Here is a 19,098-nt window from a genome sequence, read left to right on the forward strand (position 1 = left end):
TATAAAGGAGATGGAAGGAAGAAGAATGTGTGGGCGAAAGCGAAGGGACAGCCAGAAAAGTGGAAATGAGATAATTATTTTTAAAAAGACTAAAGGAAACTGGACACAGTGGCTCACATCTGTAATCCCAGTGACTCAGGAGGCCAAGGCACGAGGATCACTTAAGGTCAGTAGCTTGAGACCAGCCTTAGTAACACAGCAAGACCCCTGTCTCTAAAAAAAATTAATTAAAAAATGATCCAGACTTGGTGGCGCAGGCCTGTAGTCTCAGCTATTCAGGAGGCTGGGGTGAGAGGATCGCTTGAGCCTAGGAGTTCAAGAACGCAGTGAGCTGTGATCATACCACTGCACTCCACCCTGGGGGACAGAGCAAGATCCTGTCATTATATATAAAAAAAAAGTTTTATATATTTTTGACATACAAAAATATATAATGTTTTATACATTTTCAACATATAAAATATGTTTTATATATTTTAACATATAAAAATATACGTTTTATACATTTTTAACATACAAAAATGTTTTATACATTTTTAACATAAAAATGTTTTATATATTTTTAACATAAAAATATGTTTTATATATTTTAACAAAAATGTATGTTTTATATACGTTTAATATATAAAAATATATTGGTTTCCATATTTTTAATATATGAAAATATGTTTATATTTTAATATATAAACTACGTAGTTTATATATACAAACTATGTATTTTATATAAAATGTATTTTATATATACGTAGTTTATATATAAATTTATATATTATAAACTACGTAGTTTATATATAAATACATAGTTTATATATAAATATGTATTATATAAAATAGTTTATATATAAAATATATAAAAATATATGCTTTATATATTTCAATATGTAAAAATGTACAATGTTTTATATATTTCTATTTTCATTTCTTCATTTATTTTTGAGTCAGAGTCTCGCTCTGTCACCTAGGGTGGAGTGTAGTGGCTCGATCTCGACTTATCGTAACCTCCACCTCCCAGATTCAAGTGATTCTCATGCTTCAGCCTCCTGAGTAGCTGGGATCACAGGTGGCTACCACCATACATGGCTAGTTTTTGTATTTTTAACAAAGACAGGGTTTAGCCATGTTGCCTAGGCTGGCTTCAACTCCTGATCTCAAGTAATCTGCCCAGCCTGACCTCCCAAACTGCTGAGATTATAGACGTGCATCACTGTGTCCAGCTATATATATTTTTAATATATAAAAAATACAATGTACTATATCTTTTAATGTATAAAATGTGTTTTACATATATTTGAAGTAAAAAAATATATTTTAAATATATAAAAATATGTTTTATATATTTTAATACATAAAATGTTTTCTATTTTAATACATAAAAATATATGTTTTATATTTTAATACATAAAATATGTGATGTTTTATATATTTTAAATATATAAAATATATAATCTCATATATTTAATATATAAACATATTTCTATTTTAATACATAAATATGTTTTCTATATTAAAAATATAAAGATATTTTTTGAATATGTTTGTTCAAAAATAAATAAATGAATAAATTAAATTAAACTAGAAATACTGAAGGGGAGGATCGATTCAACATAAGGGTTAAAAACATGTCTGTGGAGTCAGTTGGACCACTGTTTGAGTCCTACCTCTTCCATTTCCTAGCTAGATGGCTTTGAACATGTTTCATAATCTTCCCATAAGTTGGTTTTATTATATTTACAACGGGAAAAACTACCCACCTCATATTGCTGGTGGAATTAAATGAATGCAAGTTTGGCACATCTCCAGGAATTTATCTAAGTCTTTTTAAAATTGATTATTGTATTATACCTACTATAATGGAGTGTATTTTCTATGACATTTTATGATTCAAGTACAGATATTGTTACTATCGATGATCCGAGCTATTTCAAAGGGTTGGGCACATTCAGGCGACAGCATCCCTGCCACTCACTTGATTTTGACGAACTTCCGACACGGCACAGTGTTCCTCACACACGTCTCGGTCAGGGGGTCTATATCTTCCACAATGACGAACGGGGCCTCCTCCAGGGTGACGATGCTGAGATGGTTGTCATCCGGCTCACAGTCGGAGAAGGACTTGTACCTGGGCCACACGGCGTGCCTCAGGCTCAGCGTCTGGTTCTCCCACTTGCCCACCTGCAGCACAAACACAAAGACACAGCTGTGCTTTCTTCCGCCGCTGATTTCTGGAGAGGCAAATCCTTTCCCTGCCGGAGACATCCACCCGTCTCAAGGGTCTTTCTGCCTCATACCTCAACATATGCATCTACTTCTGTGCTAAGACAAACAGGCATAAAGAGAAAACAGAATATGGGGCAGTTCTCCATTCCAGCTCCCCTCATCCCCAGAGGAATCAAACTGCATCTCGGGAGGTGGTGCCCAGGCACTGATACCTTTAGAGCCCCGCAGGTGGTTGTAACGTTCTGCCAGAGTTCAGGACCACGGACGGCAAGGAAACAGCACAGACTTTTAGAATCAGAGACGTCTGGGTTTGATTCTCCAACTGTACCACTTACTAGCTGTACAACTCTAGGCAAGCTCTTAATCCTAAGATCTTCTGTTTTCTCATCTGTATAACGAACACGACTCCCCCTACTTCTTAAGAATGCCATGGGAATTCAATAAGGCAATGCATGAAAGTCAAAAGCACAGTGCTTGGCACATCATAGGGACTCCATATTGTTTTTAAGAATAAAGAAAAGAAAGTGAAAAGGAGAAAGAAATAAAAAAGGTACTAAGATGAAGGGAAAGAGAAAAAGGGAGAGGAAAACGAAGCTGGAGAGTGAAAAGAAGAGGAGGAGGACTGAGATAACACACGGGAGAGATGGAGCAGGTGGGGAAATTGAAAGCATCGTTTTGACCCTAGATACGGTTCTATTTAAGTTGCAAATTAAGGTGAACTTTTATTAATCCTGCACAGAGCGGAGACTGTTACTGCTTAGCGTACATCAAGACCTGTCAAAATAGAATCGATTGTATTCCCTCGGAGCAGCAGTCGGCATCTTAGTGCAATCAAATTGAAGGCTGTATATTTTGAACCTTAATTTTATTTGACAGCTTATTGGCACTATTCACATACACGCCGGGAGGAAGCTGCCCCCGCGCTGCTCTTTCTCCCTTCTCCTCCTGCTCCCACACGCGATTGCTTGACACCACAGGTCACCGCTTTATGTGTAATACCAGCATGGAGGAAAACACCTCGTCTGAAAAGCTAAGTGCCAAATCCAGGCTTGTCTGTGTTGACATGACCCACTCACCTCTCCTCCTATAACGTTTAAGTGTCACCAGAAATGAATCTCAAGCCCTTAAAGAGAATTCAAACATGCTGGACACCAGGAGAGGTGATAGGGTGGGAGGAGAGAAGAGAATCAGTGCTCTCTAAGATTACCTCATCATATGGGCTGGAAAATGTTTGCTGGCTGTGAAGAAGCATTTCCTGTGGCTAATTACAAAATTGTCCAGCATTGCTGATACATTTCTTTTTAAGATAGGATGGCAAGTACAGCAATTTGGTTAAACACATACACATTGTTCATTTATTCATGCTATGATATGTAACAGGCTGGGGAGAATGTTAAACCCATCAAATTCTTCATTCATGCGACATAGATTTATTGAAGACCTACTATGTCCCAGTGCCAGCCTGGGAATAATGATGGCTAAAACACAATGGCTTTTGCCTTCTTGGAACTGTCAGTCAGTTGTATGACATAGATCAAAGCAAAAATACTAAAATATGCAAATAGACAAAGAAATATACAAGTTTTCCCTTTTGGGACATATTATACCAATCCCTTTTCTTTCCATTTGCCTTGGAAGTCTCAAACACAACCTTCAAGAGAAGTTGGAGAGTTCAGTGGGTAAGAGAATGGCTTTTGAAGTCGAACAGAACTAGGTGTAAATCCTGGCTTCATCCACTAGCTGAGTAGCCTTGGGAAAGTCATTCAACCTCTCTGAGCTTTACTTTCTCCATTTGTAAAATGAAAAGAGCAACAGGGTATGACCTTAAGGACTGCAGTAAGGTTTGAATGAGCCAAAAAGTACCAAAAATATAGAGCACAGAACCTGACATGGCATGTAACACACATGGTGGCTATTATTTTACTATTGCTGTTGTCGTTAGCATTTAAGATATAGCTGAACTATCACCTTATCTGTAAAATCATTCCTGCGGCCGGGCGCGGTGGCTCAAGCCTGTAATCCCAGCACTTTGGGAGGCCAAGACGGGCGGATCACGAGGTCAGGAGATCGAGACCATCCTGGCTAACACGGTGAAACCCCGTCTCTACTAAAAAAAATACAAAAAACTAGCCGTGCGAGGTGGCGGGTGCCTGTAGTCCCAGCTACTCGGGAGGCTGAGGCAGGAGAATGGCGTAAACCCGGGAGGCGGAGCTTGCAGTGAGCCGAGATCGCGCCACTGCACTCCAGCCTGGGTGACAGAGCCAGACTCCGTCTCAAAAAAAAAAAAAAAAAAAAAAAATTCCTGCTTCCCTAGTAATATAGAACTTTGCACATACCTCCACCATAGCATTTTAATATTATAATTTTAATGACATAACTTTTTAGCACTTCTGTATAGTCAGGAAATGTGCCAATATCACCACTTAGTTTAATTCCTACAAATTCTACATGGTAAGCATTATTATTCCAACTTCATAGTTCAGGAAACTGAAATACAGAGAGGTTATGTGACTTGCACAAACTCACACAACAAGTAAGTGGTGGAACCAGAGTTATATCATGGGGCTTCTTTCTGAACCCAAAGGTGCTTTCTCACTATGTACATAGTGCTTCTGTGAATTGAGCTGCAGGAACCACATTATAGCTCCAACACTCTTCCTTCCTTGCAGACATGTTCCTTAAAGCCCCAAGATAATGTAAATTAAGGCAAAGGCTAGGAGAATCTTTGATGATGTCATTGACCACATCACAACCCCCACACCACGGGAGTCAGGCAAATGTTTCAGTCTAACGTTGACTCAAGGAAAGTTGAAAAGGTTTATTAGCACCAAGAGTGCAATAACTTCCTAAATCTTCTCCAAGTTCTACTCTCCATTCCTGACACATCCAAGTAAAGTATCCATGGGTCAGCCAAGGAGGTTGAAGGTGAGTGGTAGGTGGAGAGAACTCGATCAGGAGCTGAAACTGCTGTGTCAACGTTGCCTTAGATCCTAAGAGCTCTTATCTTCTTCTCTGATCTGATAGGCCCCTCAGCACCCCACTGCAAACACCAAAAATCTCAACTACTAAATTGTATATACCAGATAAAGGAGAACAGACATTCTTCACTTTCCCTGCCCATATTCCTATTTACAAGGGACTATAACTGAGTCCAGTGTTTGTAGACAGGTTTAGCAGAGTCATTCATTCCATAAATATGTGTTGAGTGGTTACTAGGTTCCAAGCACTGAGCTAGACACTGAGAATACTGTAACTTAAGTGATAAAATGTTTGCTTGCCTGAAATTTTTGTGCTAATTGAGAAGACACTTGAGTCAAATGATTACACAAAAACATATGTTCATACAAACTGGGAGGAAGAAATGAAACACGGGTCTAAGAAAGCATACAGGAGAAAAGATATCAGAGACGTCTTCCCTGAGGAGGTGACACTTAAGTTGAAATTGGAAATTCAGGATGAATTGGACCATGACAGTTGTGGGAAGGAATTGTGGAGGAGCAGAGAAAGAAAGAGCACTTCAGATAGGTGGAGACCAGAAGATGCAAAGCCTTGTAGGCTCTATTAAGAAGTTGGGATTTATCGCTTCTCGGCCTTTTGGCTAAGATCAAGTGAAGAAGTTGGGATTTGCCGTAAGGGTTTGCTATAGACTGAATGTTTGTGTTCCTCCAAAATTCATAGGTTGAAATCCTAACCCCTAATGTGGTGGTGTTACGAGGAGGGGTCTTTGGGAGGTGATTAGGTCATGAAGGTGGAGCCCTCATGAATGGTATTAGTGCTTTTATGAAAGGCCCCAGAGAGACCCATTGCCTTTTCTACCATGTGAGGATGCAACAAGACGACTGCTGTCTATGAACCAGGACGCAGCTCTCACCAGACACTAAATCTGCTGGCACCTTGATTTGGACTTCCCAGTCTCCAGAAGCATGAGAAACAAGTTTCTGTGGTTTATAAGCCACTCAGTCTATGGTATTCTGTTATAGCAACCCAAATGGACTAAGAGTCAATCTAGTTCAATGGTCAGAATGGAAAAAGATTTATAGAAGTTACCATGGATATATGTCCATATATAACCTGCCTGAAGGTGGAAGCTTCTTTGCCTACTCCAATTTTTTTTATTATGGAAATGTTTAAATGTATACAAGAGTAGAATCATATAATGAACCTCCATATTCCCAATATCCAGCTTCAATAATTAGTACTCAAGACCAATCTTGTTTCATTTATACTCCCACTCACTCCTTCCATATTACAGCAAAGAAACCCACATCATATAATTTATTCATAAATCCTTAATTTGATTTAAATATCTAAACCTCATTTGCTTCACAATGTTATACCTCAATAATCTACAACAATCTATGTGTTTATGTATATGTTTTACTTATGAGACTATGATTTCCCAGCCTAGTAGGAATTTTATATGCATAATGATTGGTTTCTATGTCCACGGCTTCTAACTCAGGGAATGCCACATGGAGGAACTTAATGGGTAGTTTTTGGTGGAGTGAATAAACATGCAGCCTGTATTTTTCAAATGTGTATGAGTCAGAAAATGTTAGAATGATTAATGTGTCCATATGTGCCTCAGCTTTGGAATCCTGTACCCTAGGCAAAATATGGAAGTATCAAGGACCTGTATTCTCTCCCTTGCTCTTACTGCAACTGCAGCCCCCCAGACCTAGAGCCATTGAGGACAGCTGTCTGAATAGACTCTGAGTATTAAATTTCCCCAGAGAAAGCAAATATCATCATCCTAACACCATTTAAAAAGGGACTCCAGTCACTCTGATGTATTCAGGGAGAAAGTAAGAACCAATGGGTTAAATCCTGAAGACCTCAGTTTCAATTGTCATATTGTCTCTGCTTGTCTCCATTTCAGGGTGGCATGGAGTATGTATGCTCCAAGTGCCTTTATTTAGAAGTTATATCCAAAATGGAAGAACCCTGTGTACTCTGAAGATGGCAGCCAACAATTTCTCTGCTTCCACCTTGGAACTGATGGTGACTCTTTTGCTATTCTCTAAACTAGACCTTTTTCCTGTTCCCAATCCCCTCCATAAAAGTGAACACCACAGTTAGCTGAGTCTGTAACTTTAGATCAGCAGTCCTGACCCACATAAGCTATTCTGAAGAGTGAGCCAGGGTTGCACATTTCCTCCAGCAGTGCTTCCAGGAGTAAGGTTTCAATCCATTTCCTCCAGCAGTGCTTCCAGGAGTAAGGTTTCAATGCATCAGAGCAAGTAAAATCATACAGTCATTGTCAATCACGTACTCCTATTTTTGGAGCTTGGAGGGAAAATGAAGTTCCAGGACACCTTGCCAAACTTCTGGTTAGATTTATACACAACCAGGATAGGCAAGCACACTTGTGTGTGTGTGTGTGTGTTGTATACATGTACATGTATATGCATATATGGATCCCATTGACTTTTCAGGAATCAACTTCATTGCTACAGAACCCCTCTCTTCTCTCCTTTACATGGCAGAGGATAAGAGGGTTCAGAATAATTAATACCACAGGCTTAGAGATCAGACAGATGAACAGGTTCAAATCTTGTCATGGCTTTAGCCATGTGACCTTGAACAAGCCACATAATCCTTTTGAACCTCAGTTCACTGGATCACCAAATAAAAACAACACTTCCATTTCATATGCTGTTATGAGGCTTACTTGTAAGATAATGACAACAAACATCTCTGAAGCACAGTTCCTGGCACACAGGAAGTTCTCCATACGTGGTACTATTATCATTAATTCAATATTTGTTAAACTTATCTTCAGGAAAATGAGCTTCTGTAGCAGAAGAACTAATTGACAAAAGGAGATCTGAGTTTCTTCTATGGCATTCCCTTGACTTTTGACCTCACTGATTGTGTCTCATTCTCCTCACTGTAACAGAAATGAGGGGAGTGGGTTTGAATTACATAATCTCTAAGGTCTTTCAGGTCTAGCACTCTATGTAAAATGCAAGGATAAGCTGCCCTCCCAAATCCTTCCTCATTTGAGATCAGGGTAATGAGTACATAATTAGAAGAGGGGCAAAGGTAACACTCCTCGCTTGATGTTTAATTCTGGATGGCAACCATATATAAGGGCAGTCTTGCACCCAGGGTGAAAGGACAGCAGAAAACAGCCAAATGGCAAGCTATCTCTACAAAAAAGTGGCAGGATGGTTCTGAGAACCAGTTAGAAGACTGAGGAAAGAGAAACATGGTCAACAGAGCCCTCTTGGACAGTAATTCTCCATGCTGCAAAACAAAAAATAAACAACAACAAAACAAAAACAAAAACCGGGGTACTAAAATCTGAGGCTTTTCTCAAAGCTGGCTCTTCCTCATTCTCTGAAGAAGGGCATGAGTTCAAATCCTGACTTGTCCATTCCTAGCTGGGGCACAGTGGACAATGACAAAAGTCCATTGTTAACATTGATTAGGGCTTTACTACGTGTTTCCAGGAGCAGTGCTAAGGGTTTTTCATTCATTATATGACTCAATCCTCCAGGCAACTGTATGATTGCATGATGAGGAAACTGGGACTTAAAAATATTATGTTTCTTGCTCAGGTCAGATCATAAGGGTCACAGTAAGAATTTAAACTCATTCAGTGAAAACCTCTAGAGCACTGCTTAATCACTACCTCCCTTTTTTGATATTTAGTTTCTTCATATTTTAAAGGTTACAACAAGGTCACAGAGTTGTTATAAAGATTACATGAGATGATAAAAATAAGTCTTTCTGTTTCTACTCTTCTGAAAGCTTTAATAATTTCTGTAATCCTAAAAGTAGACCCATGAATAACATGCTACTTTTATTATCTCCACTTCATAGATGAGGGAACTGAGGCCTCGGGTTTAAGTAATTGTCCAATTCATATAATTTGAGAGTGGTAGAACCAGGATTTGAACCCAGGACTCATTTTTAAGTCAGTGAAAAAATGCAACTAGAATTTTCTGCTGAACAAAAAAAAGACTAACTTTACAATGCAGAAATGTGACAGATACCGTGATGTCAGCCCAATGGTCAAAGCCAATATTGACAATGATAAATCATTCTAATAGTACGTATCTTTAATATGATGTAGTGATAATAGCATGGTGGTCTACCTGTGTGGTCTTATAACCTCAGTGTAATTATAAGAAAACTATCAGAAAAATTCCAGTGTTGGGGTATTCTAGAAGATATCTGACCAGTACTCCTCCAAATTGTCAAAAGTCATTGAAAAACAAAAAGGTCTAAGAAAACATACTAGACAAGAGGAGCCTAAGACAATATTACAACTACATGTCATATAGGATCCTGGATCCACTATCAGGATGGAACAGAAAAAGAAGATTAGATGAAAACTAAGGAAATCTGAATAAAGCATGGGTTTTAGTTAACAGTAATATATGAATTGACTCATTGTGACAAACATACCATACTAATGTCAGGTGCTAATGATCAGAAAAACTAGGTATTAGGTATGTGAGAAGTCACTCGACTATCTTTGCAAGTTTTCCGTAAATATAAAACTAGTCTAACCTAAAAAGTTTATTCAAAAACTGTTTTTGAATTCAAAAGGGAGAGTTTTTAAAAAACAGCAAATATGTTCTCAGACATAGAGTAGCAAATTTGCCAGGAGTTTAAACTTTGGAGCCGGCTACTCTGGCTTCAAATCCCAGCTGTACTATGAGCTGTGCCACTTGGGCCAACTGTTTAATATCTATTTGCCTCAGTTTCATCATGTGAAAAGTGGGATGATATTAATAGCATAATTCACAGGATTGCTGAGAGAACTAAATTAGTGAATGTATGTAAAGCCCACAGAGAAATGCCCAACACTATGTGCTATGTATTGCTATTTTGTCATTGTTTAAATCAATGGAGAAACAATTTTAGAGTGGAATTTAGATTATTTCATGTTTTAACTTCGTAAGAGCTGTTCTTGATACTAACTTTAGTTTACTTTAGACAGTTTTTACCACGTCAGTAGTTTTAGCCATAAATCACGCTTTTCTCCACATTTCCCCCAAGGGTTCCGCAATAGCCTTATGCTGTTTTGCCTATCTGTCATTCATTTATCAGATTTTTGGTTACAGCATATTGATTTTCCCTTGGAGAGATGCTGCCCCAATTTCACGAATAGGCACGTGTCCTTTATTTGGCAAATCAGTACACTGATTAGCTCAGGAATGTGCATGTGACCTAAGCTAAGCCAATGAGAGTTTTGCCTGGGACTTTTGCTGGAACTATTAGAACAGGGCAGTCATGAGAGAACAACTTATCAGAAAATGAATACTGAGCTAAGAAATTGAGAGAAGATAGCGATAAAATGGGGATGGCATTGCTTGAGTTCTTATAATAACAGTAAAAATTGACATTCACTAGGCACTTATTATGTATCAGGCACCATTCTTAGTGCTATCTTAATTCTAATAAACTCCCTATACAGAAGAGGAAGTTAGGGACATACTTTTTTATCTCTATTATGATTTTTTTTGGTACTTAAAACAGTTCTCAATTCAACAAAATAGGTTGTGTGGGAGGAGAAAAAAAATCTTTACCTTTAAAATAAACTGAATTTTGGTGAAGTCTTTGAGTGTTTGCAGAAATATACTGACGTTGTGAAGACAAAAAATATTGACCTCTGATGGAGAAAAGTGATTTTGCTAAAAGAAATATAAAAAGGGTAGATTAACTTTGTAATGATTTTTTATTCTTATTAATAAAATTTAAATACAGTGCTTTTAGGAAGCTAATTGCTCTTCAGCTCCTAGAAAGAGTTTTTTTAAAAGGACAGTGATTACTTATCAAAATGTTCAGCCAATATGTTCTCAGAGCAGAGATAATTTCATCTCCAGAAATTGTATGTCTCAAGTTAATATACACCTCTGATGTCCGGATAAATTCAGAGGGATGTTGCCGAGGCTGCAAAAGGCTGGAAGAAATTAGGTTAATAGATGTGCGTGGCTCTTTCAAAGAGATCTGAGCGTTTGATCTTATTTGATCCATTTATGAAATGCTTACAAGAGACAATTAAAATAACCTCATCACAGGTCTCCTGGTCTCTGAAGCCACTCCCTAAAAACAAATATCTAAACACCAAAATCATAGATCTACTCCGTGCTCAAGTCCCTCCATGTCTCATGCTGCCCACAAAACCAAATCCAGACTGCCCTGTAAAGTAAAAACTCCTCTATAATAGAGGTCCAATCAACCTCACTATTCTCTTTTTCTCACTTTCTCTCTCATTCTTTCACACACACATCACACTAAAACACACACACACCTGCCTTTGCACACACACTTATACCTACACATATTCACAATTAAACATGGAAAAATTCATAATAGAGATAAAAAGTATTTCCCTAACTTCCTCTTGTGTATAGGGAGTTTATTCGAATTAAAATAGCACTAAATATGGTGCATACATAAGTGTCTAATACATAAGTGTCCAGTGAATGTCAATTTTTACTATTATAAGAACTCAAGCAATACCATCACCACATCTACACATGTATGTATACATATTCCTATACATCTATACATAAACCTCTACATAAAAGCACACTTATATACAGGTACACTCATGCCTACCTACACTCACATTATACACATATACACTCACACCCACACACACAACTACAAATACATACCCGACACAAACACATACACTCAAACCTTTACATACACACACACACAGACACACACACACACACACACACACACAGAATATGAAGCTACAATGATGCATACACTTTTCACAAAACACACCCTGAACGACACCCACTTTCCTGCCTATGCCTACACTATTTCTTCTCCCTGGAATTCTTCTCCTTATTATCTCCCCCTACTGAAATCCTACCCACTCTTTTCAGGCCTAGCTCAAATGCCAATACTCCCATGGAACCTAATTCTCCATCTGGAATTCATTTTCGCATTTTCTTTGCCTTTAGAACACACTTTCCCCTCACTTGTGTATTCATAAGCCCACATGCCTTCAGTGCTTTCCATTGTGCAGGGCACTGCTGGAAGCCCTGGGGCTACAGTGGTGAACAGTCCTCAGAGAGGACTATCCTATCCCTAGAGTTTCCAGTCTGTGTGGAGAGATGTCAAAGCTCAATAGCAATGAAGTGAGAAAAATGCTATGCCGGCAGCAAGCACAGGATGCTGTTGAAGAATACAGCTTCCTAATCTGGAAGGGAATCAAAAAATGCTTCTAACAGGAAGTGGCTTCCAAATATGAAACAGGCCAGGCGTGGTGGCTCGCGCCTATAATCCCAGTACTTTGGGAAGCTGAGGTCGGCGGATCGCTTGAGGTCAGGAGTCCCATCTGTACTAAAAATACAAAAATTAGCCAGGCGTGGGTCTGTAATCCCAGCTACTTCAGCTACTTGGGAGGCTGGGGCATGAGAATCACTTGAACCCAGGAGGCAGAGGTTGCAGTGAGCCGAGATTGCGCCACTGCACTCCAGCCTGGGTGACAGAGCAAGAGTCTCTCAAAAAAAAAAAAAAAAAAAAAAGAGGACCAAGGGAGTTAGTGGGTTGCCTGTTATGGGGTTTTATCTTTATCCTATGGGCAAGTGACATATGTAAGGGATGGGGATGAGGATTTATTGAAGACCTATTGAAATCATTCCCTGAATTAGAAGTGGATTAAACACTTCTTCTCAATGTAGTGCAGAGACAGTGTTTCTAGCTAGAAGATTCAGAAGGCAGAGTGACGAGCTGGGAGGTGGCTGCAGGAATCTGGATGACACAGATGACCACCACCATGGTGGTCAGGCTGGTGTGAACTCAAAGTGTAGAATCAACAGAACTGAGATGGGCTGTAGGGGTGGGGAATAAGGGCCCAGTTGGCCTTGAATTTCGGTTCTGTAGAGTGTCAAGGCTGGCCAGTCTTCCTCAACCACGTGATCCATGTTCGATATAGTATAGTGCTCACCCACGATGCAGTTCAAGAAATATCCGCTGAAATGAATTCAATTCTGACTGTAGCATATCATCGATTTTTACTTAGAATTCAGAGTTTAAAAAGAGAAGTTGCCTGTTTACTCATCTTCTCTCCTTGGAGACAAGACAATAGGAATTGCAAAATTAAAAATCAGAGAGGAGATTTATTAAAACCAACAACAGAAGCAGAGTTCAGGCTGCCTGTGCTCTAGTCTGGCTGGGCCCAGTTAATTCACTGGGTGGTTTCAGAACCATGGGGAAACAGCCTTTAAAACAAACACTTCAAGCTTGCAAACCTTCGGAGTACATTTCACTCCAGAAAATAAGCCGTGATTTACTCCCAAGCTGGAGAAAACATGAGTAATTAACTCTTCAGGAAGATGATGTTAAGGAGGAAAAACAAAGCAAACGGGAGACCAATTTCTCTCCACCTGAAATATAAAGTCTGCCAAAGGACATGAGATAAATGGCCGTGAAGGAAATTTAAAATGATTTACTGTCCATATTTAGCATAAGTAACAACATCGATTAGCATCACTTCCATGCCTCTGCATGCACATCTGACACACAAACAAACTGATCGCAGGTTAACATGTAAGTAATTTTTTGTCTTGGGTTGCTGCTTGAAACCAAAAGCAGATCTAAATGTAATTGATCCGGAAACAACAATAAAGATACCAGAGCCACTACCGTGGCTTGATATTAGGTTGACATATGCTGTATCTGGAGGACTTTGCAGTTGAGTTCAGTGATTTTTTTTAAACCAATACCTGATCTAAAGAGTATCCACGAAAACTAGTCTGCTGAAATCAACCGTCACTTTGGGACCCAATTTTTCCCTGTGTGGTATACACAAACAAGTTTCTATGAAGAAATTGCTAAAGAGCAGGTGTGGGTCAAACCTGCTCTGTCTTCACTGCCACGAGTCTTGGATGGCTACCGGCAGAGTAAAACCAAGAACTGTTTTAAATGCAACGATTGGAGGTGGTGGGATTATGAAGCTTTGGCATGAATAAGAACCTTTCCTGGAAGCTGATTGAGAATGCAGACTCCCAGATCTCTGAAGTGTTGGAATCAGTAGATCTGGGATAAGGTGTGGGATCCTGACTTTTCAACCAGCGTTCTAGGTCATTCTGCTCTGAGTGGTCTAAGGACCCCATTTTAAGGAGCACCACAAGAAGACCTAGGACTAACAAACGGGATTAAATACAGCCTAAGAACAAGATAGAAATCTTTCTTCTTGGGTTACTTATGTAACCAGTGGCAATTGCCAGCAGATCTAAATGAGTTTAATCAGCTATTAGAGCCTTAATTAAATTCCTCTCAGTTGAAATTTCAGAATTGCCTAATTGTTACACAGCTCACATTGGAGCAGTAGATTTTTTTTCCTCCCATAACTGCTCTCAAGATAATCTAGTATCTTTATGGATAACAGCATCAACTGTCTTAGAACCCAGAACTGATCTGGTAATTCATAGAAACGTGTTTTCATTGTTATTTCCATGAACAACCCGCATCTCTGCTTCCATTCTCCTCTTGAGGTTCAGCCAACAAGGGAAGAGCTGAATGCTTGTTCAGCCTCAAATTTAAAAGCGGAAAAATCTTTGGAACAAAGAGCCATCATTTTCTTCAGGAGTTCATGTATAATCTTCAGTCCTCCAGAGTTCCTTTGTTGCCAGATCCCTGGGGATAGATAGGAGTCCTATTTCTTTGGATTACTTTTAATTCTTTGTGTGCTCTTAAAAGTGATGGGTTCTTGTAATTAGCTAAAAAGTTAATAGTGTTTTCTCTCTCTCTTTTGGTTCTACCTTGGAGTAATATAATGCCAGAGACTTGAAAAATCAGCAAAAATAAAAAAGGAGCTCTTTCATAATCATGGATTAATTTTTTGAACTTGCTCTTGGGAGTCCTTCATTGTGCAAGTTCCGTATCAGTCTGTCTTCCATAGGCTGCAATGATAATTATTAAATCATTAACAAGTATAATTGTTGGCATTTATTGAGGTACTGTGATCACCCCAATGGGCATTTTCTATTTTACCTTCATAATCCTCTGATAAAAATGCCATTATTAGCCTCGTTTTATAAATTGGGAAACAGGGAAGGTAAGTGACTTGCCCAAGATCAAACAGCGAGTGAGAAGACCTGGAATCTGAGCTTGGACTTCAGGGCAAGAGCTGTTACCACTGCCTGATATTTCCAAGGCTGCCATTCTATTTGCTTTGGGAAATATTAAGGCAAACACGAGCAGTTTGCTTTCATGAGGGAATATTTCATGGATCAGTTGGGAAGAGAGCATTAATAATTCGCACCATGCAGCAGGGTGATGTCCTGAGAGCTGGAGAAGCCGGGTTCTGGCCCCAATACACACAATCTTCCACTTTGGGAAGGGGCAACATTTTCTTTCCATATGGAGCACAGGAGGTGGGGAGAAAGCAGCCAGAGGTGGTCTTGCAGTTTGCTTTTATGCATGACAGTTTTACTTCCTCCATTTGCCCATGAATTGACTCTTCTGAGGACCTTGAATTCCACCACAGAAAATGCCTCTGACAGCAGAGTTGCAGTGAGCCCTACTTTGCAGGCTTGATGCTGAATTTCACCGCTACTAACACGGACATCCAAAAAGCAATTAGAATAGCACATCAGGGAGAGAAAATCAACTGGTCAAATGTGAACCGTGTGACAATTAGGTACTCTGGGGGTTTCAACCAAGAGGAATGTCATTAAGGCTCTAGCAGCTGATTGGACTTCTTCCTTGCCTCTGTGGTCATCTCCATCCATTACATAAGGGGCCTTAGAAGAGAGGATTTCATCTTCCTTCTGTATCATGTTATATTTGAGATATTGTTGGCCAAGACAACACAATTCTTTTTCTATATCTGCATTTGTTATTATCAAAACCCAAACATAAACTTGGTTGGACTTCTTAAGAGGATGTTTCTTGGAGGAGAAAACTAGAATGCATATAGGTCTGCAAAAAAAGTTTAGGAGGAGATGTGAAGGCAACTGGAACAATCACAGAAACAGGAATTGGGACTGGGGAAGGTTAAACACATAACATTGCATGAGAACTTGACCTAAGGCCAGTCTTTTATTACAATAACAGTGATAACTATTATTATTTTTTAACACCTGCATAAAGACAATTTAGAAATATGATAAAGGTTTTTGTTTGACCTTCTAATGTACTTTTTCTGGGTAAATTTCAAAGATCAGCATAGCATCCAATTGTAAAATAAATGAAATGCCATTTGCAATCTGGCAGAGTAAATAGCTCTTTTGGGGAGTATTTACCTGAATGATATTAAGCAGCTCTTGTTCCCTCAGCAAACTTGCCAATAAGAGTTAGAAAGTGGCCAAGAGAGGTAGACTCTGATCCTGGGCTGACAGCTGAGAGAGCCTTTTATTTATTGGGATAATCAATTCATTCTTACCAGCCTGAAAATTATGACTGAACACGACTATAGATATGACTTCTCTTACTCTATGGCAAGTTTTTTTTTTAAATGAAAACCTTGAAAAGTGGCAAAATTTGGGGCTGAGTGTGTAACAGTTTATAAAAGGAGATAAGTTCCAGGTAATTAAACTGCAGGCTAAGGAAGCATGAGGCTTCAATGCATCAAACCTGACTTGAAGGATCTAACAAGTCAAAAGCTGATGGATTTCCTCACTCAGCATTATGTAAAAAGCCAATTCCATTTGGATCTCAGCCCTGAACATTCAAAGTTAACCTCATTGACTGTGTCTGCAGAGTTTTTGCAATAAGGTTACAGAATCTGGAGGTATCAATCAGTGAACAGCATTTCATCCCCCATGCCTATGAAAAGTTATTGGGTTGTGAGAGTTGAAATGTCTGGAACTTGGTGGCAGGTCTCTGATGGGCATTTGTTCTTCTGTATCTGGGGCCAAATAATAAATTTAAGTTTTTGAGATGGACATTTTCCTTCTTCCAAATGAAAGGGGTTGGTGCCTAAGGCCCTGCTAGTTTTTGCAAGGATGCTAACCAAAGCCCTTGTGGATGGGTGAAATCCATCGTTATGATGAAATGCACACTGATGAGAATTTCAGTTTCCCTTAGATGAGATGGTATTTTGACAATCATTTTTCTTTGCTCATCTCTGGCCCAAAACTACATTGCTCCAGGCTTGTCTGGGATCTAAAGTATTCCAACAAGAGGATCATTTGAAATACTAAAGCCAACAGAAGATTTAATAGTGAGAAAACAGTAATAAGCTTAATGACAGCTTTGCCCAGTTAAAAACGTGATTATTCTAAGGCAGTGGGGGAAGAGGAGGTTTCCCTTGGGATGGGACAGATAAGACTTGCTATTTTTGAAAACTAAGCCTAAGTGACCCACCACTGTCAATCCAATTTCACCCAAACCAATTATCCCCATCTCAGACAGTAATCAACAATTTGAGAGCCCTATGGAGCCACTGGGAGAAATGAGAATCATGGTGACCAATCAGGCAGCCTCTCAGCATTGCTTTTCCCACTGAATTATTAATATACTGCCAAACACAGCAGTTTAAAAGAACCATGCATTTGGAGTTGGAAGACCCAAGTTCAAGTTCAGCTCTGATACTTATGAGCTATGTCACATCAAAACTTTTCGAGCTCACACAAATTGTAGCCAAAAGCAGAATCTCAAGATTCCTGATTTCTCCAAGTGTTACAACCAATAAACAGCACTATTCTGTAGGTTTTCAGTTTCTTAGGGTTGGATCACATGCATTCATCTGGTTCATTCATTCATGGAGTGCCTACTATGTGCCATAAACTGTTCTCACACTGGTGACACAGCAGTGAATAGACTCTAAACCTGGGGTCAGCATACCACAGCCCAAGGGCAAGCTGTTTCTGCACAGCCCACCAGCTAAGAATGGGTTTTCCATTTTTAAATTGTTGAAAAAAATGAAAAGAGTAATATTTGGTGACACAATTATAAAATTACATAAGATTTGAATGTGAGTATCCATAAATAAAGTTTGATTGGAACACAGCCATGCTTATTTCTGTACATAGCCTCAACACTTGCCTTTGCACTAAAAAAGGAGAGTTGAGTGCTTGCCATAGAAAGAGTATGGCCCACAAAGCCTAAAATATTTACTAGCCAGCCCTTTATAAAAAGAGTTAGCGGTTATGCCAATCCCTGCTCTAAGTCCTTATCTGTAAAGGATCCACTCACCAGTGAGGAAGATAAAATACAATGCCCCCTGAATTAATTGTACAAGAAAACAGAAAATGCTAAGAGCCAAAGGGTGAAAGGTGCAAGAAATGCAGAGGGCTTCAGATGTGAGAGGCAGATCTGACGAGGGAAGAAAGAAATCATGAAGCAGTGCAATGGAGGGGAGTTCTGCAGTTTGCAAAGGACCTGAAAAGTCAGAGTGGAAAGAAGGGATGTGTAGGATCAGAGAACAGCACGTGCAAAAGCTTAGAAGCTGAGTTTAAGTGATATGTTTGTGAACTAGGAAGTTGTCCAAACAGGAAGAAATACAAATATATAAAGAAGAAGAGAGAGAAAGAGGAATAAAGGGATACCGTGGGACAAGATTGAAGAAGCCCTTGGATATTGGGCTACAATCCCTTTATGCACATTGGAATTTGGTTGCATTTAAGTTCAAATTGGAAATTGGCCTTGGGAATCCCTCTGACTCAACATCTGGGGATAATATTGATGATTTTATCCACATGTGGCTAGGACTTAGCACTCTTCATATATTTTGAAATTGTCCTATTTGCAAGTAATTGATGTCATGTCCTTCATAAACACATCCATACTGGTCAGAGCATTTGGATAAAACTGAAGGCCAGTTTTTTTGACCATCTCTCCACTGACTACCTCCAGTCCACTGTAGCCACCCATTCCTATGGGTGAAATTCACTTAGAACTGCTTGACTTGAGTGACTCTAAATTTAGAACCTCCAGTCCACTGTAGCCACCCAT

General features: G+C 39.2%; 1 protein-coding gene across 6 annotated transcripts in view; it reads right to left on the reverse strand.

The window, feature by feature from the left end:
- Nucleotides 1–19,098, reverse strand: part of GRIN2A (glutamate ionotropic receptor NMDA type subunit 2A) — a 431,556-nt gene that overhangs the window by 94,813 nt on the left and 317,645 nt on the right. For all 6 annotated transcript variants that reach the window (XM_028840946.2, XM_028840945.2, XM_077987200.1 and 3 more), the window contains one exon: nt 1,967–2,172. In XM_028840946.2, the coding sequence (XP_028696779.1) occupies nt 1,967–2,172 (206 nt within the window). The remainder of the gene's footprint in view (nt 1–1,966; nt 2,173–19,098) is intronic.

The sequence above is a fragment of the Macaca mulatta genome, chromosome 20 (assembly GCF_049350105.2).
Source record: "Macaca mulatta isolate MMU2019108-1 chromosome 20, T2T-MMU8v2.0, whole genome shotgun sequence".
NCBI classification, from domain to species: Eukaryota; Metazoa; Chordata; class Mammalia; order Primates; family Cercopithecidae; genus Macaca; species Macaca mulatta.